Here is a 24,185-nt window from a genome sequence, read left to right as displayed (position 1 = left end):
CAATAAAATGATATCATTTTTGTGATCAAGTTCTTGAGTGGGTGTAAAAATCATACCAATATATTAATTTATGCAGGTTAACCTCTAACACTACAGGGCTGTAAACTGTCTGCTCCTTCACTGATGTAGATTGTTAGTTAAATATACTGTGACATTACCCATTAGAGGAATATAAGGCATATTGCATAAAAGAGGCTCAGCCAGAATTCAAGAGTGAAGGACTTCAAAGCAGCCTTGCTTCTGGCCTTTAAACAGCTCGTTTCTGAAGTTTTGAATGAAAGGAAGTTTGTTGCCTGATCACCCAGAGGTGCAAGGAGCCGAAGCTTTGACTCAGCCTTGCTGTCATCTTGTGGGAAATTCCACTGGAGGTTGGGGTGGCGGGGGCATCTAGGCCTAGACTGCCAAGCTCCTTCGGAACAATTTTTGTCTGATTATAGAACGATCTGCTGGTCTGTGCTGGGAAGTATCCATCCTCCTGTGCACCATCTTCTATGTCACATCCCTCTCTTGATGGAACATCATATTCTCAGTGTCTCAGTCCCAAGCTTCAGCAGTCCTTGGCTCATGCTCCCCACACTACCATGCACTGTAGATTGATTTCCCCGCAATGTGTATGACCTCAGCCCCCTTGGTTCTATTCCGATTTTTACTGTGCTCGCATTTCAGATGAAGAAACTAAGTCCCAAAGAAGTTGTGACTTTCTGAAAACCATGTTGCTGGTACCTAGCAGAGAGACAATTCAAGCCAGGGCTCTGATTTCAGCTGTATGCCTCTTCCTGTGAGATTACCTTTCCTGAAATACAGTCAGCCTTATTGCTCCTCACCATCATGCATGGTCCCTGGCTACCTCTTCAGCTATATACATACTATAATTTTTTTATTGTACTGCACACCAGCTAAACTGAACCTTTTGCTGTTCTTCAGTTGCAGTCCTCACTTAGCTGACTTCACCCTTTGCTGGAATTACTCCTTCTCCTAAGAACCCACACGCTAATACAACTTCCCTCACACCCAATGCATGTCTTGTGCTATTGAAGGCCTACTAATTCTTCCTGGTCTCAAATGTCACATTTGAATCTGCTCTTTCTCCCACATCTGTGGTTGTCTGGTCTGGGTGACCCTTTCATGAAATCCTTATGAGTTCAAGATCCTTCATCTAACCAGGGACACAGGGATTGATTGCTAAACATTTATAGGTTTGAACTACAATTAAGTTACTTTATTTCATTGTTACAATAGTAAAAAGGTAAGAGTAAATTTGTGTTGTATTTTGACAAGACAGTTGGTCCAATATAGAGAAGCTCATGTGTCTTTTGGCCTTATTCATTAAAACGATGTATTTTTTGCTTCTTCACAGATCCCCTTCCTTAACCTTTTTTTTTCTCCAATTGTCCAAAAGTTCCTGATTCTTAGCTGAGAGAATTTAGAAAAATAGTATATCGTTACCATATTTTGGTCAAGTGGGAGAATACAGTGTAAACTACTTTTTTGGGCTTAATTTATGGTAATTAACAGCTTCAGAGTATATAATTGTGAATTATAGCTTCAATAGACTATACGTATAGTATAAATCAAGTGTCAAAGCAGCAGGGATGGGCAACTAACTTCTAGTTCGTGATGCTGTGAGATTCTAAAGCCGAATGTAGTCCACAGCACTAGCTGTAAAAACCAAATGCTTTCAACTTATTCTGTCTACCTGCTTCACAAAAATATTAATTAAATATTCAGAGAGATAGGCAGAGCATCATGTTAAAAGTAGCAAGCCTTTTAAGAAGAGAAATAATATTTCGGGATGGGAAGGAGCGTAAGTACTGTTTTGTATTTGCGGTAACCAGAGGCACCTTCTCGCTGTGTCCTTGCGTGGTAGAAGGGGTGACCACCTCCCTGTGGCCTCTTTTATAATGGCACTGACTCCATTCACAAGGCCTCCACCCTTATGACCTAATCACCTCCCAAGCTCACCTCCTCCAGATGCCATTGCCTTGGGGATTAGGATTTCAGCCTGTGAATTTTGGTGGTTCAGAAGCATTCAGCACTCAGTCTCCTCCTCTGTAAAATGGGGATAGAATCTACACCAATAAATGAGCAGACAGTTTACAGGGGCTAGTAAGTGTTTTATGCATTTAGTCTCCTCTAATCCACACAACTACCTTCAGAAAGGTTGTGTGGATTAGAGGAGACTAAATGTGTAAAACACCTCCCAATGCCTCACCTAAGTCCCTGCTGAAAAATAAGCACTGCTCTTCTTCCAGGTCCTCGACCTAACACTCCAAAGGGGGAAAAAATAGCTCTTGAGTGTCTTGCTTGCCACAGAGTAAGCTAGCAAAGATAATTATGTAATGACTTTTTGATACTTTTAAGTAAATTGCCTCTTATAAGAAATTTTGTAGTTCTAAGTTTTAAAACACTACTCAAATTTACTATTTTAATAAAAACTGTAAAAGAATACCAAGTATCCCAATATTTTAAACTTTGATTTTATTTGAATTTTGAGACCAAATATTGTGTATATATTTTTGTAGTAGGAAATACCATGTAGATATGAACCTTGGGCATATTATGTGTGAGTGGCATTGCACGTGAACTGTGTTCAGCCTTACAGTTGTCTGTTTAGTAAAAAATTATTTTAATACAAATATTCTCAGAACAAAATTGCTAATATAAATATATGCTGCATTTTTTTTTTTTGGGTGAACAGTTAGGAAGTTTGATATTTTCAGTGGGCTAATCTGAAAGATTTACTGAGAGAGAATGCTTTAAAGCTAGGTAAAATAATATGGCTAACATTTGCCAAATTCTTGGCAGTTATTAACCTTTAAATGAATAATAAAAATACACTTTGGGAGGCTGAGGCGGGTAGATCACTTGAGGCCAGGTGTTTGAGACCAGGCTGTCCAATGTAGCAAAATCTTGTATCTGCTAAAAATATAAAAATTAGCTGAGTGTGGTGGTGCATACCTGTGGTCCCAGTTACTCTGAAGGCTGAGGCAGGAGGATTGCTTGAGCCCAGGAGTCAGAGGCTGCAGTGAACTGTGATCATGCCACTGCACTCCAGCCTGTGTGACAGAGTGAGACCCCATCTCAATTTTTAAAAAAATGCAATAAAAGGATGAGTATTCAGAATATATGAAGAGCATTTACAAATCAATAAGAACAAAGAACTACAGATACAAGCAAGAAGTTTACCAAGGAAGTACAGCAACATCACTGGCATTTAGATAAATCCAAAAATAATCAAATTGGCACAGTGGAAAATTTGATAACATATAATGTTGACTGAGGTGTAGAAAAATGGATTCTTTTCTGGTCAGAGTATACATTGACTCAGCCACTTAAAAATGTATTTGCTTCAATGGATCCTTGGGTCCAGCTATTTCAGTCACTTTGTCTACCCTAAAAGAACTCTTGTACTTATGCACAATGAGGCATGCATGTGTATATTCACTGCAGCATCACTTATGATCATGAGAAATGGAAAGCAAGTGGCCACCAAGACAGAAATGGCTACATAAACTACGGTGCATCCAGGCCCCATAGCAGTCTTTAGTGGTTACAGAGAATGGGCTAGAACTGCATGTGCTGGTAATAAACAATCTCCACTGTAGACTGAGTGGAAAAAACAAATTGTACAACAGTTTATGTGAAATGGTGTGTCACCATTTGTTTACAAAGGAAGGGAAGGAGGGAGGGAGGAATGAAGGGAGGAAGAGTGCAAGGGAGAAAGAGAGGAAAGGAGGAAGGGAGGATGGCTGGATTACTATAGATTTTCCATAATAGTAGTTTTCAAATGCTTGGAAATGACTATCAATAGAAAGCACATTTTACGTCTTGACTGAGTGGACCCTTCCAATGTACTCTGAAATTTTAAAATCTAATTCCAGTTCATTTGATTGTATTTTTCAAAATGCTGATCATGACTCATTAAAATTGGCTTCAAGACTCAAGTATGGTTTGAAAAATACTGTTTTGAAGTATACATTTACATATGTAAGTGGACAGAAAAGTGAGTGGAAGGCAACACACCACTTGATACCACAGGTTATTCTGGCGAGGTGGCTGTGATGGGTGGTGGCTCCTGGGAACCTTCAGTCTCATCTGTAATATTAACATTCATGTTTGTTTGCTTGCTTGCTTGTTTTTATAGGGTCATGTGTAACTGAACATTTTTAACTTTATTTTTTAATAACTGAGTAATCAAAACTATTTCCAAAATTCAAGGATGTATTGGGATTGAGAGGGTAGTGGTCAAAGGGTCTTAAGAAAAATAATTTTTGAGCAAATTGCATAGTTGATTAATTCAGAAGTCAGACATTCTAGCTAACGCTCTGTTTTTGTATTTAGGGCCACAGATGGGCACATTCTTGTGGCAAGGTAGAGTCAAACCTATGTGATATCCATTCAGAATGTCATCACAGACCTAAGAACTCTATGCCATGCTGTGAGGTTTTAACTCATTACCTATGAATGTTGCATCTTCAAATCAAAAACATAAAATAGTTAATATAAAAATGCTTTTTTAAAACCCTAGCTCTCCATTTTCAGAAAGTGTAAAGTTAATTTTTCTGTAGCAACATCAACTTGGCCATGTTACACAGTCTCTAGTATTTGGTTTGGGTTTAGACAAACAGTTATATTTTAAGAATTATTTCTCCAAGAAGCACTGCTCTAGAAAAGATGGCATGTGTATACTTGGCCATCTCCACAAGATGGGGTGGACAACTCCAGCTCTCTGCTCTTTTTACAGCTACATTAACCCTTTCTATTTGCCTCTACGCTTTTATCCCAGGGGTATTTATTAAACCTCATGTTAATAATCAAATAATTGATATTAAAAGGAGTCAACATTGTGTCCATGGGATATAGACTCTTTAAATTTCAAACATTTAAACAAGATGTTAACTGCAGATGAACTAGAACTAGATTATTTTTTGTGCTAAATTCTAAACTAACTCGGTAAAGATATGTGTAAAGAAAGTAGTATTTCTTTGAATGTTTGTATTTTATTCTTTTTGCATTTAATGTCTTAAATATACATTTTCATGTGCTTTTAGTAAAACAAGTTGACTCTTTTAAATGACCATGTTGAATGTTCTCTTTAAATGTCTTGAAAACAAAATATTTATGGTAAAATATGCAAGTTTTCTCAGTAAGTGCTTAGAAAAGAAGCACTTTTAAAAATGCTTAGCTGTTGTTAAAGCAATGATTATATTCACATTTAACTTCACAGAGGCTCAGTGTTGTTTGAAGGGAAGGAAAGAGGGTCTTTGAAGCTTTCAATTTTTTTTTTAAAGGAAATTGGCAAGAGAAGTTTTATTGCAGAAAGCACACTCCAGGTTAAGGGGATTAAGGTAAAGAAAAAGAGGAGGAAGAGAAAGAGAGGAAGACAATGTACGTCACATATCTGAAGTCTCTTTTTGTTTTATCCAGTGTGGTTCTGTGGGTGAAAAGAGGCAGAGGTGGCCTTGTAGGTAATCTGGAGACAAAAGCCATTCCTTTAACTAGCTCTGTAGTCCTCAGGTTAGGAATAGACTGTGTGTGGCTATGACAGAGGACTCTGGGAAAGCAACAATATACAATTTGACACCAAATTAGTCTGAAACTGTGAAGGTGGGTGGCTGTATGATGAGAATTCAGGATAAATTGTAAATGTGCCCCACTTAGACCTGGAGAGAAATCTAGGTGAAAATTGTAATTTGTGATAATCAAAGGTTTGAAAGTTACTTAATTCTAGCTAAAAGAATTTTCATTTTTTTGCTCTGTAAAATGTCTATTCAGTGTTTACATTTCATAGTTTTGATAAAATTAGTCTTAAAATATGTCACAGAGGGCATAATGAATTTAAAATTTAAAAGCATGATACCCTCTTAATTATACATGTCTAAAGCCTGGCTTTTCAGTGGCCACTGTATCTAAGGCATTGCTGACTCCTGATGGCAGCCTGCTGTAATTGCCAGCAAAGTATCCAAGAGATAAGCAGTCTGTCAGATGTCATTACAGGTAATATCATTGTGTTACTTAGGAGTCTGAGAAGTAAAGGGAAAATGTTGTTTATTCCATGTCATAAAATATTGAAGTATTACAGGGTCTCTGCATCCTGTCTCATTGATAATGTGAAGTCTTTAAAATTTGTGTTAGAATTGTACTTTATTTTTATTAATATAATTTTTGACAGATAACTTGACTAACTACAGAATTTATCACCCACAGCATCTGCAGGAATTGCTGTGTCCCAGAGGAAAGTACGTCAGATCAGTGATCCTATTCAGCAGATATTAATTCAGCTGCACAAAATAATCTATATCACACAGGTCAGTGTTCTAGCTTTTTATTTCCTTTTCATCTTAAATGCAAATTTGGAGCTAACACTGCTGAAGAACTATTTTGTTGGACTTTAGAGTGAATACTTGTTCTTATCCTCTCCAACTGTATACATGTGGGGACTCTTTAGTTTAGCAACAGAACTGGGAAGGTAGTAGGGCAAAAAAGCAAATATATCAGATTTTCCCCATGATTTCTAATGTCCTTTCTTACTGTCAGTGTGCAACCAAAATGAAACTTCAACACAAATGGCCCTTCTATAGGGGTGAAAGTGGAAACAGAGTTGGGGTTCTTTGCTCTTAAGCAGCTTTACTATAGGAAAGAAAGAGGAAAATAGTGCCTACTCATTAATTCTGAGAATGCTATGTTGAAACTAGAACCCTTCAGAGAGTGAATGCCAAAACCACATAACATCCAGAATTGTTAAAACTTTCTATTTGTAAATCTCAGTGACTCCTAGCTACTAAGAAAATAATCAGTGCTAAAAAAAATGCCTATTAATTATTGACAGAAATATGTTTAGTAATAACTTGCAAGTTTTGTTCTGTATGGTTAATAGAAATAGTTTTTTAGACAGAAATATAGAAGACACTTGGACATGAAAATCACTATTAATTTGAAGTCTAAAATTATATATCTTACATGGTTTATTCATTCATTCACTCACTTGACATATAATTATTAAGTGCCTACTGTGTGCCAGATGCTATTCTAGGGACTTGAGATATGTCCATGAGCAAAACATAAACATTGCCTTGCTCTAGATTTAAAGAGCCAATGGGCGATGCTGTCAGCTGCCAGTTACGGCAATTTCAACTACACATTCAGATACTGAAGATAAGTACACAAGTTAAATGGACCAACAGGGCCCATTGGGCTCATATTCCATTTAACTAACCCCCATCCCTACCAAAAACGTCCCCAGACAAAAAATAAATTTAAATGATGAACCACAGTAACATTGTAAGACTCTAGGAATCTTAGTGTCAATTTGCAACCAGTGTTTAGTATTTGCTGAAAGCCTGTTGTATTTCCTTTTTCCCAATAAACAGTCACTCTAGTAAATGGCTACAATTCTCTCTGGGGGAGGTTTGGAGGAAAATTTATGGTGTGCACTTGTCGTAATGCTTCAGGGCCCTTCCTCAAGGGATCCCAGCTTCCACTTAATCAAGAGGCTTTGAGTCTTTGAATTGACTTGCATCTGGAAACTGTGTGTGAGGCCGTAACTCTCCACTGTGGCAAGTTTCGGTTTTCTTTTCTGTTAAACTGATCAAGGAATTCTTTAATAGGCAGACCATCTATTTCTTTTCTAGGAACACTCTAATCAACCACCACCAAAGATCTCTGTTGGCTAAGGCATTCTAAATAATAATTCCTCCCAGCTGCCCTTTATGGAAAAGGCTCCCATTTTGTTGTGGGTGATCACGTGCTTTCAATTGGTCCCTGCCAATTGTATACATTGAAATCATGTATAGTTTGATGTCATACCTGTCCTCCAATGGAGAGCACCCACCGTGCTTTTCAAGGATGCTGGTGCTCCCCTCTCCAGTGTGCCTCTCAATGCCTTAGTGAAATGAGTAGTCTCTGGATGTTCTTGCTGAACGTGGTCAGGGAGTGGCTGTGCAAATGGCACATGGTAAATCTACTCCAATGAGTCTGTCTCCCTGAGCCTTTGAATTCCCCCCTCCACATGCCAGAGAAGTTCTGGCATTTTACCCTCATCCCACAGATGTGGGATGAGGGTAAATGTTTACCTTACCCACAGACCATGGTTAAGTACAAGTTTTAGTCAAACAACCAGTTTAGCTACCTCCACCGCATGAACTAACATGTTAAATCTGGAATCTCTAGTACGTGCACCCATATCGATGAATTCAGTTTGATCTAGTGCTATGTATTTTTTACCCTTCTTGGCCTACTCTTCTTAGAATCCACTGCTGCACATGTTCTCTGAGCTGCTGCTGAAATGTAACAGCAAAATCTTGCAATTCTTTTCCTTTTTTCTACTGGGTCACAGTGTACACTAATTCCCCTGGATCATATTGAAATAGAACCCTAGCTATGGATTTGACCCTCATTGTGTTGGGTCTCATGAGGAAATGAACATCCCTTTTAAAGGCATTTGTCCCAGATGAGGTTATCATAGGTTTTCAAACAAAGAAAGGCTCATCTTCATAGACACAGAGTGGCAAGCTATTTGTAATTGCTGTGAAGGCTCAGAGTGACTTTGGTTTCAGGAATGTTAATGTTATTTGGTGGGTTCAATAAGACGTTCCTATTCCAAGTTTTAGAAATATTTTTTTCCCTAGCTTTCACATGAAAAATTTGATGACGTGTGACGTCAACTGACCTTGTAATTTAGTAATATGCTCAGTTAAATTTTGATTATCAGCCGTATCAACAGTGTAGCAGAGCAAAGCAACAGATTCTTTTAGGGCTGTCATGAGATCATTCCATGTCCCAGATCATTTCTTAGCTGAGCTGTAAAGGATCCGAGCTTGCCATTTTCCTTCTGTAAGTGCTCTGGTGAGCTCAGAAGAATCCATTCTGTGGCATAGTCCTTGTGTTCTTCATTACTGCCTACCAGTCAAGAACAGCAGCTATTTGGGCTTCCAAGGCACCTGCTTCAGTTGGCACTTCAACAAGATGATAACCTGATTAATTGTGATCCAACTGCATGGCATGGATTACTAACATCCCATGTCCTATTTGCAACCAGCAAAGGAACAAACAAAACTCAGCACTAGGCTCTGTTCCAAGGGCACAATCAAACCAGTTCCCAAATCCTATCTGTATGGGCTCTTCTGGGACATTGCTGGAACCTGTATCTGTATCAGTGAGAGTCTAGTCAGAAACCACACTACACCCTTCCTTTCAACAGGGAAAGTTTAATATAAAGAATTATTAACTATGATGAGTATTATCTACTAGGGAGGGTAAGAGAAATCTAAAGAATGTAGGAAGAGCAGATAAAGAAGTCACATCTCTAGGGCTGAGGCAGAGCACTCAAGAAAGGAACAAGTATAGAAGTGGACATTTCCACCCTGGGTCAAAGTCCTGGCCTTACTGGAACGATTAGAAAAATTAGTAAGGTGCTATGCTGGAGAAACTTGAAGCAACGTATCCCTCTAGGGTACCTGGGCAAGCCCTCTGTAGTATCATACTATGTCCTGGAACTTACTGGCAATCAGCACTTCAGGGTGTTATGCTGGGTACCACCCTCTATGGGACCAGGGGAGGCCACTCCGAGTAGGTGTGGCTGCATGGAATTCTCTGGGGAGCCACCTGCAGATCTGACTGGGGGTTAGCACCAACCTCTAGGGATCCCTCATGTGCTGTTCCCTATGAGCTGCTGCAGCAAGGCAAGGCCGGAGCATCACTGAAGCCAGGAAACGAGATCCATCCTTCTCCAGCATCCCTTCATGGCTCTCTTCTGATAGAGCTTAGCATCCTGCCAGATGGCAAGGGAGAAATGTTCCAGTATCACAAGCAGGATAATGAAGGGGTGGACTTGGAGCTGACAGGCTGTTAACCGGCACCCTTAACCCAGGGGACTGGGCAACCACCTGCTTGGGTGTCTCCCCACCTCTGAGTTCTCATTGCTTTCCCTTTAGCCTGGGTAATCTTTAAGCCTGGCCCTTGTCGATCAAGTTTTGTCCAAATTGTCGTGTTCTTTTTTCTTTCCCTGATGGCTGCCTTTTTGAAGTCTAAAACTGATTACTTTTCTCTCTTCTGCTGCCAAGCTTTCCTTAGGCAACCACAGAATTGTCTAACTAATTACATAAAAGAAGGTGAAGGAGGACAGGGAAATATCGAGGGAAGCCTGATTAATATATCAAAATATAATCTGCCATATCTATATTGAGTAAAGCAATTATATTAAAATGCATGTCCATTTTAGTACCGATATAGAAATATGGAAAAAGCATTCTTAACTTTAGTGCTTTTTCCATAGTCTATATTGATATTAAAATGCTAATACCGATATAGAAATAGCTTTTTAGTTATCTTAGCTATTAACTATTAAATGGAGAGAAATATCCTTTGAAATTTAAATATAGTTTTCATATGCTTGTCTTGCTAATTTTTATGTAATAAAACCCTTTTAAATATATGCCATTTCCTTATTGGATTTCAAAGTAGTTTAAAGCAAGAGTAAAACTACTACAAATATCTTATTATTATGCTCTTGAACTGCCAGCGTAACAAATAATTTCATATTTTTTTGGCAGAATGGCATTCCTTGCTACAAATTCAAATATAACTATTGTGATTTTTAAAATGTATTTCCAGAATACTTTAAAGATTATGACATTGCACATAGTCAGGAATGATTCCTCTTTGGGGAACTTTAACTTACTGTGCGAAACAAAGTCAATGACTTTCAAATTAAAAAAAAATACATGTAAGTATTAAACTAGTATATTTCCTATAGGTTAAAGACCAAGATCCATTTTCTATCTCTGCTAATTGCAAAAGAAGACTGAAAGTAAGAATGAATTGGAAAAACTAACAGAAACACTGTTTTTTCCCACATATTTATTTACTAGTCAAACTCTCACAGGCTTATACTTGGTAGCTGCCCTGAACTCAGGGGCCATGTATCTCCTGACAACCAGCAGGACCTTACAAGGAACATTTCTTACTTTTGTTGGGTGGTGGCCTTTTCTTTCTCCTTTCCTTGGAGACAGATTAGTGAAAATCATCTAAAAGAACTATTTTACAAGGCAGGATGTTAAAATCCTTACCTTGCTTTCACTGCTTTGACCTCTGTTTTTATCAAAACTGAAATGGTAATCTAAGGCCACCAAGCTAAGAATGAACTCAGTGGTTCACTTCTATTGCTGGAACCCCAAATCTACCTTTGGGCAGATAAGGTGGCTAAAGAACATGTTACCCTTTAGTGTGAATCTTTATGTGTTATTGCTTAGGTCACATCTGCACAGCCCAATTAAGCACTGGATTTAACTTTATATTTATGTTTTTATTGTTTTGTTAAATAGATGCTTTGAAAATCAGGATATATAGCATCTTTTAAAAATTAAACATCAGTCTCCCAGAGAACAGGCAGGCCATTTATTTGAAGCACCTTTGGATTGCCCACCTTCACAACCACAGTGGAAAAAAAATGTGGTTCAGAATAGCAATGTGCTGTCCTCCAATGAAAATCATACTACTAGCTGTCGTTGGTGAAACTTACTGTGTTTTTTCAGCAATAGTGATGAATAAGACTAGAACCATCCACACCTGCTTATCTGGATCTCCTGTACTAATGGCAAGGGTCACTGAGATTTAACAGGATACGATATTTAGGGTGAAGCTATATTTCTTAAATTGACTCCCATATTCAGGGTTTGTAAATTCTAAGAGAAGTGTTACATTTTGTGTATTTAGTTTGATGGTAGTCTTTGAACATTCTATTTTAGCGTTTAGGGAAATATCCTCTTAAGTAGTAACATCAAAATAACTTTTAAAATAATAGAATTTGTTGGTAACTTAAGTCACTTTTTATCAAATGGAGTCCTGTGAGCAATGGATAGTCTTCTGATGTATTCCTGGAGATACTAGAGAATATAGAAAGTTATTTAAAAGAATCCTTATATTCTTCCATATATGGAAATCTATAGATTCTATGCCAATATTAATATGATGCAAGTTTGAGAAAACCTAGTACGAAGTGTGCAGATTGATTTTCATTGTTTTGTTACTTTGTGTAGTGTAGTAAAAACAAGCAAGCAAAAACCAAGCATTTAGGTGTATGACTTTGAGGAAGTCATTATCTTTTCAAGAATCAGTTTCATCATTTGTAAGGTAGGGGAGCTTATGAGACTATTTGCCTCAAATGAAATAAAGTATGCAAAAATGTTTATTTGTTTCCTTATTGGAGACAGGTCTTGCCATGTTGCCCAAGGCTGGTCTTGAACTCTCCTGGGCTCAAGCGGTCCTCCCACCTTTGTCCCCCAAAGTGCTGGGAATACAGGCATGGACTACCATACCCAGCTGAAAATGTTTCTAAACTATAAAGTGCTATCCTACAGTAATGCTAGTAGTGGTGGCATCTGTTCTAGAATAATGGCTGTGCTGGAAGGCACTACTCAGAAAGTATTCTTGCATGTTACATAATGCCTTTAAGCTTTGAATTCCTCACCTGTGAAATAGTACTTGCTTTATAAGTTTGTCGTGGAGAAAAAGTGAGGCTGTACATAAGCGAGTAGTCATAGTGCCTGGCTCAAATGAATCATAGCAATCAATTTTCTGTGTTTTGTATTATGCTCCCTATATGTAATATATTATGCTTATATCACCAGCAATTAAGCTATGCACGAGTTATCATTTTGTGTAAAATTTTAAATTCTTGCATGAAAACTTTAAAGATGGGGGCTGTCCATTTTGATAATTATTCCAGTAAGATCAATAGCTTTCTAATATATATGCATCTAAGTTGACTGAATGTTAACTTACTCAAATGAATTTTTGAGGCTTAATTTAGGCCATCAGGAGCAGTAACAATTCTAAGTTAACTAGAGGCTTCTCAAGTTAAAGAAATAGCAAGAATTCTCAGAGTATCTGAATTAATAATCTGATACTCATAGCTTCCAGTAGTGGGCTAAGTCCCCTTTGAAGGAAGCTATCAGCCCACTGGTGCGTCACACTTTCGTTAAGTCTGTCACAGCAGAGAAAGCTTGCTGCCTTTCTGTTCCACAGTCCCTTGCGGTCAACTGGGCATCAGCGAGGGTTCTGGGCCAACACTGCTCTCTGGTGTTTGGTTGGGGAAGTGGCAACTTCTGGTGCATTACAAAGGGAATGATAAACCTGTGGTCTGTGCAGGTACTTTCCGGTTCCCTCATCACTCCATCCCATCCTCCTGCTAGGAACATACACGCACAGGCTGCTCACCCTCATGTCTGTTTCTACTCTCAGTTAAATTCATTTCTCTTTTGCTATTCTCTCTCACACACATTTATATTCATTTCCTTCTCATCTGTCTTTGATTTGCTCTTTAATGCTGAGCAATCTCTCTCTTCCTGTACCCCTTTCCTCTTTCTTCTTTTTCTATCTTTTACATTTTTTATTTCCTCATTTCACTTCAAATGAAAGGACAATAATAATTATGACTATTTTCTGGGAGTAGAGGGAGGGATCCCATCTGGATTAAGGAAAAGAAAGCTATAATCTTGACACGAAAAGAGATCAGTAAAGACTCAGTGCTGCCAACCTACAAAACATTTCAGAGTACACTGAAGTGCTTCAGTATCTCCAGAACAGTCTTATTTCTTCACTAATTAAACTTACTTTGACTCAAATGCTAGGAACAAAGGTACACTTTTAAAACATTTTTCAATGGAATTATTTTTCTGTGTTATGTAATTACAGCACTTCATAATGGACCCTACATTTCCCTGTGTTTGGGATGATGAAAAGTTTTTACTGGGCTGTGCAGTCAGTGTTGTGAGCCCCTTCCTATAGGCCCTATTCTTTACTCTGCCATTATCTTTTATATGTCTCCCATCTCAAGAAACTTGAATAAATAGGGTAAGGTAAGTTATGCTGCATGAACAGTTACACCCTGAAATTCCTTGGCTGGACACAATAGAGATTTATTTCTTACTCATTTTCAGTTGGGCTGCTCAGATGTCCCTGTTCCTTCTTGTGGCTATGCCATCGGAATAGGATGGCAATGCCAGGCTCCTTGCAGTAGGGAGGACAGAGGTGGAGAAAACACAACTGACTTTGAATGGCCTTATCCTCAGGGTGACACACGTCACTTTTATTGACCAAAAGTAGTCACATGGTACCAACTAAACCTGTAAGGGAGCCTAGAAAATGGAGCAGGGGTGGGGTAATAAATGTTTCTGATACATTCTTCTTTCTTTCGATCTGAGATTTGAATTATATTCTTGTTTAATGCTGAGAGCTCTTACTATCACATTTTCTTTTCCACTTAGCCATATTTTTTCTTACTGATTCCCCTTTCTCTCCCTTCAAGTTCTCTCTGCAATTTAAACAAAACCAAATATTATTTCCACTCTGAGTCCCTTTTAATACGGACCCAGCTTCATTTCTACTATCCTTTCAAACGTCACTTCATCTTTTTTTGCTTTTCAGGACTTTTGATTTTCTTATAGAGATCCAACCTGCAAAGCATGACAAATCATTTTTTTATCCCCATTTTTTTTTGTCACAATGTTTTCTAATATCCTACCATGACTTTCTACTACTCACTAAATGTAACTCATCCTGGTCTGGTCTTAATATGTACTCGTCCATCCTCTCTTTCTTCTGGAATGATTGGCACCTAAATCTGACCTCTCTCCAGCTGAAGTTTCAGGAGCACTCACAGACAGGCATCTGACTCAAACACTACTAATGCAGATGTGTGTTTCCTGGTCCAAAGTGTCAGATCCTGTAGTACCACGGCTACAATATTTAACATGGTTCTGGGCATATTATTCATCTGATAAAAGTGCACTCTTCTGCGTCAAGGCTGTTCCTCACAAAATTCAATGTATGTGTTCAATTAACAAGTAATTTAATGGTCATATGAAAAATCATATCGGTGGAGAAACAAGATAAATGTAAGCAACTATTTGAAAAAGAGCAGAAAAATATATTCCTTCTGAATTGCAGGGTAAAAAAATTATAGCATCTAGTCATGCTATTTGCAGTAAAATTTAAATTCTTACGTAGTCTTATTGAGTGACTGTTGTTACATAGGGCCCTCAGTGAATGCTCTTTGTAGTCAGCTGTGCAGTGTTAACAATTTGTTTATAATGATTGTTTTTTCGTTTTATGCAGCTTCCTCCAGGTTTGCACCACAATTTGAAAAGGAAGGTTGTAGAGAGATTCAAGAAATCCCTCTTCAGCCAGCAGAGTAACCCTTGTAATTTGAAATCTGAAATTAAAAAGGTATGGTATTCTATATGTAGGAATTCTTTTGCTGACAAAAACACATCATAAAAGGAACATTTTATACCTCCTTTATTTTGTACTTTAAGCTCTAACCTCTGTTAAAGTTTCTTATTACTGCTTTAGATACTAAATTGAGGATAGGTCTTTGCTTCTGATTTTCTCACCTTTATTTCTGTGGCCCTTATTTTCAGATAACAAATGGAAAGCTTTTTTCAGTATTATTGTATGTTTTCCTAAGGGAAAAAATATTTAATTAGAAATATGTATATTTTAGCCTCTTCTAGAGAATGATATTCTGAACATTTTATTAGAATAATCTCCAGTAAGCCCCAAAATTAAAATCACTCTGAAGAAGTCATTTAACGATCTGGGGCCATTGATTTTTATTATCTATGAAAGCTGACTGAACGATTTCTAAGGTTCTTTCCATCTTAGATATTCTCCAATCTTCTAGACCTTAGATACTAGCAGACATTTTTATCCATACATATAGAAACTAAACTAGAAAAAGAATAAATCAAGCAGGCAGAAAAAAATTGTTTATTTCTGGTTAACAAACTTGATATTGGAAAATCCCTTTGTCCCGGTTGGTAGCCCTTTCCACACAGTCCCTGGAGGTGGCCATAAGCTCCCCTGAAAGGCCCAAGGTAAAAGCAGTTTAGGCCCATCTAGGTCAAGACAATTGGTACCACTCTAATTTCTTATTTTTAAAAAAGTTTCATCATATTCTTAAGCGATTAGCATAGTCATGCTGCCAGTGAACTTTTCCTTTAAGGTTTCACTCTAATGCATCAAAGCTTAAGCATAAACTTACTCATTATTTAGAAAATATGATAGGCTCTTTGATAAGAAATGCAAACAGCATGCTTTAGCTTTGTTGTGTCCTAGCACTGGTATCTGCAGATACGCAGAAAACAGACGGGGGAAAAAAGACACAGCTGCAGGTAAAAAAAACATAAACCTACTCCATCAGGGAGTAGAGAGCAAGGTTTCTTTCCTGGGTTGTGTTGGCAAATAGGGCCAAGAAACAAAGCTAAAGGAGATCAAAGCAGTAGAAGAGACTTCAGATATTTATCTTACGATATAGGCTGTATCATAATAAATGCATTTTTTAAAAATCTCTCATGAAATTTAAGCCTGTTTTTAAAATTCTTATTAAGGTCATATAATGCTTACTTTTAATTCTTATTACGGTCAGAATAATCTGGTTTAGGCACAGACTTATTTTAACAAAAATCATAGTTTTATAAGATGAAAGCATCTGCTACGCTGAAACATAAAGGTGCCTTCGACTCCCGCTGAGTGATTTTCCATCAGTGCTTCTCCCTTAAAGCACATCGTTTTATCTTTTATTACTTAGGTTTTTGATTTTGCATCTCTTCCTCACTTTCTTTCCTCTCCTGATAGAGGAGATTTTGTTTGTTAAATTCCCCCACCCACTCCTTGTCTTCCTTCCTGTATATTGCAGCAGTATCTCTCATTAGGGCATTTACCTTCTGATACACCTCGTCTGGGAAAATGAAAACAGGGGTTGATAGGGTGACAGCGGATGTTTGGGAAGGACAGGTGAGAGAGCCCTCAGGGAAGACTCATCGTTACTGTTAACTTGTTTAAGAGGCACATTATACTCTTCTATAAAAACTGCCATGGTTCTCTTCTCTGATATTACAAGCTCGTGGTGGTCTATGGGACATCTGTTATGGACCTTTAGGTAGGGAAAGGCCCTATATATTGTTTTAGGGCTTTAAAGAAAGGGAAGGGGAACATTCTGCTCCCGGGCTCAGCTCATGATCAACAGAGGTGTGGTTCCATTCCTCTATAGGCGGCTTCAGGCTTGCACCATCTCCCCATGAAGTTGGATGATACCTTCATGGGGTTGTATCCTCTTAGTCAGAGAGGCAGGCCTCCTGTGTCCTAAAGAAATCTTCAGCTTGGGGTATTAAAACACTTCCCATTCTTTACTACTGAACTGAAAAAACAGCTCTGATAAAAAACAGAAACAAAAACAAAAAACCAAAACTTTCTTACCTTTCCCTGTCCAGCATTAATCTTACCTTCCTCTGTGAGTGAAATCCACTTTTCACCTGTATTACTGTGTTTTAAATATCTTTTTATCTACCTTACATTTCTGTTTCCTGCAAAATCAGTGAGTGTGTCTTATTTATCTTGATTCTCCAGCGCCTTGCACAGCGCCTGCCATGTGGTAGGTACTTAATTTTTAATAATTGGAGATAGAATATATTATACATTTATATATTCTGTATATTATATAGTTGTTCTATTCTTTATTGATATACTGATAAAATATATTCATATATGTAGCTTTACTGCCCTCATCTAAACCCAAATGAGAAGGGTTTACAACCTCCATTTTTACCCCCTTTCGGGTATAATCTTTTGATAGCAACAACTTTTGTTCATAAACGAATTTTTCATTCCTGTGTAGCCATAGGGGAGTGGCCAGTTAGCCTTTGATTGACACAGTTACCCCACAGTTACCCCATAGGTACCCGCAGTTACCAAGACCATAGGAGCAATAAATGGTGAAAACTCATAAATGCACTTGATTTCCACCTATCTTGCTGCCACTTCTAAAATCCACAGGCTCTGTGTCCCTAGTTTGAAGGAGCCATTATGGGATGACAGTATGTACTTGTTAGTAGCCCAAGACCCAGCAGGATATAGAAGATTCAAAAGTGCAAAAGCCTTTTTCTAAGAAATTAAGCTCTTTAACTCACCTAAGGTAGTCTTTAATCCAGTCTGCTTAATCTTTGCTTCAATTGCGAGGGGAATAAAGCAACCAAGTAATTGTATGGGTGTCTTTGGGAAGTAGGATTTTCAGCATGGGGAAAGGAGAAACAGAAGCAAGGTAGAAGAGATCCATTTACATTGGAATTGGAAATATCAGTGTGAATGTGAGACTATCAGTATCAGAAGGAATATGGGTTCATGATAAATCTCATCTCTTTAAACATATACACAATTCCTAATATTTTCATTGAAAGAGTCTAGAAACTAATCAAGCAGCAATGAGCTCCTCCACCCATGACTCCTTGGGGATATAGCTGATTTAGGTCTAGAACAGGAACTGCACAAGATTAGACCAGAATATTTGGACTTAACAGGTAACATCGCGAGAATGGTAACAAGGACTACTGAGGTTGTATCAAAAGTTCTCAGGAGCCAACTTGAAGAGGCTCCCACTGGCTCTCTATGGAATAATTGGAACATCAGTAGCAATAATAACCACAATGGATTGAAAGCATTAAATAAGGTTTAAATCCAAGAGTTCATAATACCAAATAAGAAAAATAATCCCTCATTGGTTACCTTTGGAAGATGCTAAATAACCAACTTATTATTTTGAAAGTCGTTTATGTAGTAAAGAAGAAAGCTTTTATTCTGTCTTTCCCTTATGAATTCTATCCCATGCTAACAAAATCATTGAGAGGGAAAGTTTCTTATTATAGAAGTACTTAAGCTAGTAAGTGCCAAAGGGATAAAGAATATTCCCATTTTGCGGTGCCTATGGAAATGATGCACCTACATAGGATCACCAGTGGGTGTTGACATTACAAGAAGAAGGACAATCAGGCATTATATGGCACCTGACAGGAGTGCACAGAACTGTCTATGAAGTATTCTTGCTAAAAGCTTGAATCTACATCTGATTAAGCCTGCAGATTAGAAGTCAGCAAATTACAGCTCTCAGGTCAATCATTCCTGTTTTTGTAAATAAAGTGGTGTTGGAACAAGGCCACAGAGGTTCACTTAATGTTGTCTATGGCTGCTTTTGTTTACAAAGTTGAGTCGCAGTTACAGAGACCATATAGCCTGCAATGCCAAAAATATTTACGAGCTGATCTTTTACGGGAAAAGTGTGTCAGTTCCTGCTCTGGCTCTAGCTATTTACTTGCAGCAAACACAGGGGACAAGATAACATGTTGAATGACATCCTGGGGACAATCAGCAAAATCCAGACTAGGAAATCCATAGGAAAAGTGACCTGTTTTCTTTAGTAAATACATTTCAGGAAGAAGGGGAGAAGGAGAGAAGAAGAAAAGAAAAGGGAGAGAAAGAGTGTGGAGAAGAGGAGAGGGATTGCCTGTAAAGATTAAAGCATTTGAGGAAAAATAAGCACTTGCAATATATGTAATGATTTCCTCCTGACTTAAACATAGAAACTCTAAAAATGTTTGAAATAGATATTTACAAGAAAGTTGAGAAAATTAAAACATTGATTCTATATTTGTTAGATAGTCATGCATCACAAGATGATGTTTTGGTCAGTGTCAGATTGCGTATACGACAGCGGTCCCACAAGATTATAATAGCATATTTTTACTATACCTCTCCTATGTTCAAATACGTTTAGATACAGAAATACCATTGCGTTGCAGTTGCCTACAGTATTCAATACGGTAAAATGCTGCACAGTTTTGTACCATAGTGCAATAGGCAATAGCATATAGCCTAGGTGTGCAGCAGGCTGTACCATCTAGTTTTGTGTAAATACACTCTGTGATGTTTGCACAATGATGAAATTGCCTAATGATGCGTTTCTCAGAATGGATTTCTGTTGTTAAGCAGTGCATGACAGTATTTAGGAATCAATAACCTCTTAGATGGGATAATTATATTGTGGTTTTGTTTTTTAAAAAAGAAATCCATCTTTTTAAAAGATCTATGCTGAGATATTATGGATAGCATGATATGTTGCACAGGATTTGCTTTCAAATTCTTGAGAGTGGGACCAGGTAGGAAGGGAAGTGGGAGAGACTTAAATGAAGCAAGATTGAACATGTTTTAACTGGGTAGTGGGTATGTGGAGTTCATTGTATTGTTCTACTTTTGTAGATGTTTGAAATTTTTTATGATAAAAATATTTAAGGGTTTTTTGTTTGTTTGTTTGTTTGTTTGTTTTAGTGTATTCTAGGCAGCTCCTACACCAGGTGTCCCCAAACTTTTTACACAGGGGGCCAGTTCACTGTCCCTCAGACCGTTGGAGGGCCGCCACATACTGTGCTCCTCTCACTGACCACCAATGAATGAGGTGCCCCTTCCTGAAGTGCGGCGGGGAGCTGCATGCAGCCCGCAGGCCGTAGTTTGGGGACGCCTGTCCTAGACCAATTACTGGGTATTAGCATTTTGAAAGCAGCTCTCCCATCAAAGCTACCAGTTAGAATTGAACAGGTTATGTTCTGTTCAAGAGCACCTGGATGAAGAGACTGACTGGGGTTTTGTCCTCTGGAGGAAGGGAGTGACGTTTTCTAATTTACACGAAGACGCAAAAGGGGCTAGTTGGAGCCTTGGCCTCAAATGATTCTAGCATATAGTCAGGGCTAAAAAAATCATTGCACTGTGAGTTGCAAATGTCATTTGGAACAATGATTAAAACAAAGAATCTGGACCCAGGTGGGAAGCAATTGGCTATTTAAGCATTTAGCTATGCCCAGGAGTTCTCAAATTTTGCTGCACGTTGGAATCACCTGGAGATTTTAAGCATTTTAATGCTCATGCCACATGCCACATCAATCAATCCCCAGAATTTGGATCTCTGGGGGCTGGTTGGCTTTGCAGGAGTTGGATTAAGGTTTTTGTTTCTTTAGCTCTCCGGTGACTCTAATTTGCAGCCAAGGGTGAGAATCAGTGGCCTGGTAGGAGCAGTGTTTCTCACATTTTATTGTGTGTATCAATCATCTGTGGATCTTGTTAATATGTGGCTTCTGATTCACTAGGTCTGGGGAAGGGTGGGGATTGTGCTCTTCCCATCATCTTCCAGGTGATGGCTATTGCTGCTGCTGATCCAGGGACACACTTTCAGTGGCAAAGCTATAAAACATGGTACCTGCCCATTGTGATCTTATGGCATATCAAACAGGCTTGAAACTTTTTATTAGAAAGACAGGTTGTCTAGTAGGCCAAATATTTATCCAGAGGCAGCTGTGTCCTGGACTCAAGATTCTGCATTTCTGTCTTGCTCCCAGATGTTATTGATGCTGTCATTCTATAAATCACACTTTGGATAAGAAAGCCCAGACAAAACCCAGTAACATTTTCCCTGTGTTGTTACCCAGAGTGCTTCCTACAGGCATGGGCCTTTCTGACATTTCTGTTTAGTTTCTAATCTCTGCTTCAGTGCAGATCAGCAAGGTCAAGTTTACTTTATTTAGCAGCTGGCAGTTCCTTTAATTCCTAACTCCAGGTTTTCAGCTCTTTTCCAAGTAGGCAGATTGCTTAGGTTATCGGACTTTAATTTATGGCTCTTTATGCATATAATAATCATGACTTAGATCTGTGCAGTCCTTATTAGGGCGCCAGGGAGGCATCATGAATCAGCAGTGCCCAGCCGCAACCTGTTTTGAACAAGCAGAGAAGCTCCTATAGCAGGGCTCTCCTGCCCAGCCAGGTGAAGCCACCATTCATTCTTCGTTGATACCTTCAGTGTTGAGTCAAGGTCCCGGTGGAGCTCCTGATTGTCAGTAGTGTAGAACAGTGGTTTTCCAGACTTCTTTTCATTTTAGAATATTCTGTTAGAAGCACAATCCTTGCTGGAAACGTAAACATCACAGCAACAGGAATACTTTTGGTAGAAGTGGGGATGAAGGTGAGCTGTACATCCCTGGGGCTTAGAAAGTGTGATGGAGCCAGTGATGGGCTATGCATGTAAGAGCCCACACACATATGTGCATTTGTGTATGTATGTATAAGAAAATAGTGAGCATGAAGACTAGACATTTCTGTTAACAAAATGTCCCATAGAAAGCTAATAAAAACTCATAGAGAAGCTGTAGGCTAAAAGATAAAAAATAAAATCAGGCAATATATTGTATCTTATTATAGTGTAGTTTAGTCAAAGAAGATAAGGACAATCTGGGGGAAATAAGACCAGAAGACTGGCGAGTGCAGAGTGATGAAATATATTGAAAATTTTCTCACTTCTGGAATCTTATTTTATTTATGTTTGGCTCAGTTTCCTTCACAGTCCTACCTCAGTTGATTAGATTCCCCAATATTGTGTGTAGTTGTTCTATAGCAAGGATGACCCTATTTTATCGTATGAAAAAGATGTAGTTTGGGAAATTTAATAACGATTACATTTATACTTATTTCTTTTTTTTTTCTATTTAGGTTTTGCTTAAAAAGTGCTATATTCTCCTTTGACGAAATAAATAAAATTCCTCAATACTTGCTCAAAAATCAATGTATTTTTTGGGGGGGAGGTAGTAACAATGATACAGTCTAGTCTGTTCTCCTTAATATATTTACTTAATTTAGTTCAAAACTATATTCAGTCATTTGCTCTTTAGAATTGTAGGTGTCTATTCAGAGCAGGAGGGCCCTCTTATGTCAGTTCAGAAGGAGGCACTTCCACATTCTTTCAAACAGAGTTTGAATGCTAAAAAGGAGGTACAACTATAAGCCGAATGCTCATGAGGCAAGAAAGGGATCACACAACACTGGCATTGGACTACTGAACCATCTCAATGCTATGAGATGGTTCATCTTTAACATCTCTGCTTAAAGATGTTCTGCTGTGTCCTCCATATTTCCACCTGCTGGGTGAACATTTACTTTGCCATCTGGCATGTCTGGAATTAGACTCACCAGCTTCTCCTCCCTTCCTGTGTCCACATTAGTATCCTTGAAGGCATCAGTTTTCCTTCAGCTCATTCTTTAAACCTCATGCTTTCTCAACTGCTCTGCTTCATTTCTTGTAACCCCTAAGTCACTCATTCCTGGGGAGTCTGTAGTCTGGAAGGTTTTGACCTTCGATGTGAGACAGCCCTAACTTCTGACCCTGGTTCTGCCACTTAATAGCTATGTTTCTTGCGTAAATTACTTTCCTTCCTCATTTCCTTGTTTGTAAAATTGGGATAACACTTGGTTTAGAGGGTAGTTGTTAGAATCAAATAGAATATCTAGTATTATGTCTAGAATGTTCTAAGTATTCAATGCATGGCAATTAGTGCTCCTGTTGTTAAATATGAATGTTCCATCTTCCACATCCATTCCTTCCTTGGGTTGCCATCTAGTCTAAGCTCTTGGCCCTTCTCTCCTGCATTAGTGTCACAGCTTCTTGGCTGAGCTTCTTGTTCTCCAGTCTGTCTTGTCTGACCAATAGTTGATTATTAAGCATCTGTTTTTTTAATTAGCCTACTCAAAAACCTTAGTAGATTCCAGTTTCCTATCTCATCATCTAAACTCTGGGATCCAGCTTTCCAGGCTTCCATTACTTGTAGGAGCCTCTTTATCATCTGTCTACATTCACCCTGATGTCCCTAACTCCACTCAAACTGTTTTGTGTGTTACATCCAAGTTGAACCTTTCAAAACAGATCATGTCACACTTGTACACACATACACCACAGAAAATCCTTCGAGGGACTAAGTAGAAAATGCCAAAATCAGGTCCATCCCCGCCCCTCTGTTCACCCTCATCTCTTACCATTCTTGCCCCTTCCTGTCTCCACGCCAGCCACCAGGCCCTTTCTAAAATTTGTTTATCTAGTATGCTGCTTCCTTCGTAGTCTTGTACATGCTTTTTCTCTCCCTGTAATGTTCTTCTCATCCCATCTACTCTTTGCTAAATTGTTTCAGCTCTTGGCATACATGTCACTTTCTCATGGAAGCCTTTGCTGGCTAAGTCAAATCTATCTGCTATGTCCTAAAATCACATACCTATCTTTCAGTGCATTTAGTACAGTTGCAATTTTACATGTATGTAGGTGAATATTTCACAGACATATTTCTCTTTAAGTAGTTAGCAAACTCCAAGAGTATAATTTTTGGCCATTTTTGGTTTTTTTCATTGTTTGGATCTGTGTTTGCCACATAATAATTGATTAAAAATACTGAATTAATGAATGAAACTTATTTTCCTCATTTCATCCTGAATGCCAGTATCTCCATAACATGGAATCCTGGCATATCCCTTTCATCATTTTCTCATTGATA

General features: G+C 38.3%; 1 protein-coding gene across 5 annotated transcripts in view; it reads left to right on the top strand.

The window, feature by feature from the left end:
* Positions 1–24,185, top strand: part of NEK10 (NIMA related kinase 10) — a 237,027-nt gene that overhangs the window by 198,806 nt on the left and 14,036 nt on the right. For 3 of the 5 annotated variants that reach the window (XM_039480208.2, XM_074405758.1, XM_074405760.1), the window contains 3 exons: positions 4,342–4,371; positions 6,208–6,308; positions 15,115–15,225. In XM_039480208.2, the coding sequence (XP_039336142.1) occupies positions 4,342–4,371; positions 6,208–6,308; positions 15,115–15,225 (242 nt within the window). The remainder of the gene's footprint in view (positions 1–4,341; positions 4,372–6,207; positions 6,309–15,114; positions 15,226–24,185) is intronic. The other 2 variants (XM_074405757.1, XM_074405756.1) reach the window with 1 other exon arrangement.

Source organism: Saimiri boliviensis, chromosome 9 (genome assembly GCF_048565385.1).
Source record: "Saimiri boliviensis isolate mSaiBol1 chromosome 9, mSaiBol1.pri, whole genome shotgun sequence".
Classification (NCBI taxonomy): Eukaryota; Metazoa; Chordata; class Mammalia; order Primates; family Cebidae; genus Saimiri; species Saimiri boliviensis.
Note: the sequence above shows the minus strand (reverse complement) of the source record. Positions and strands in the feature narration are given on the sequence as shown.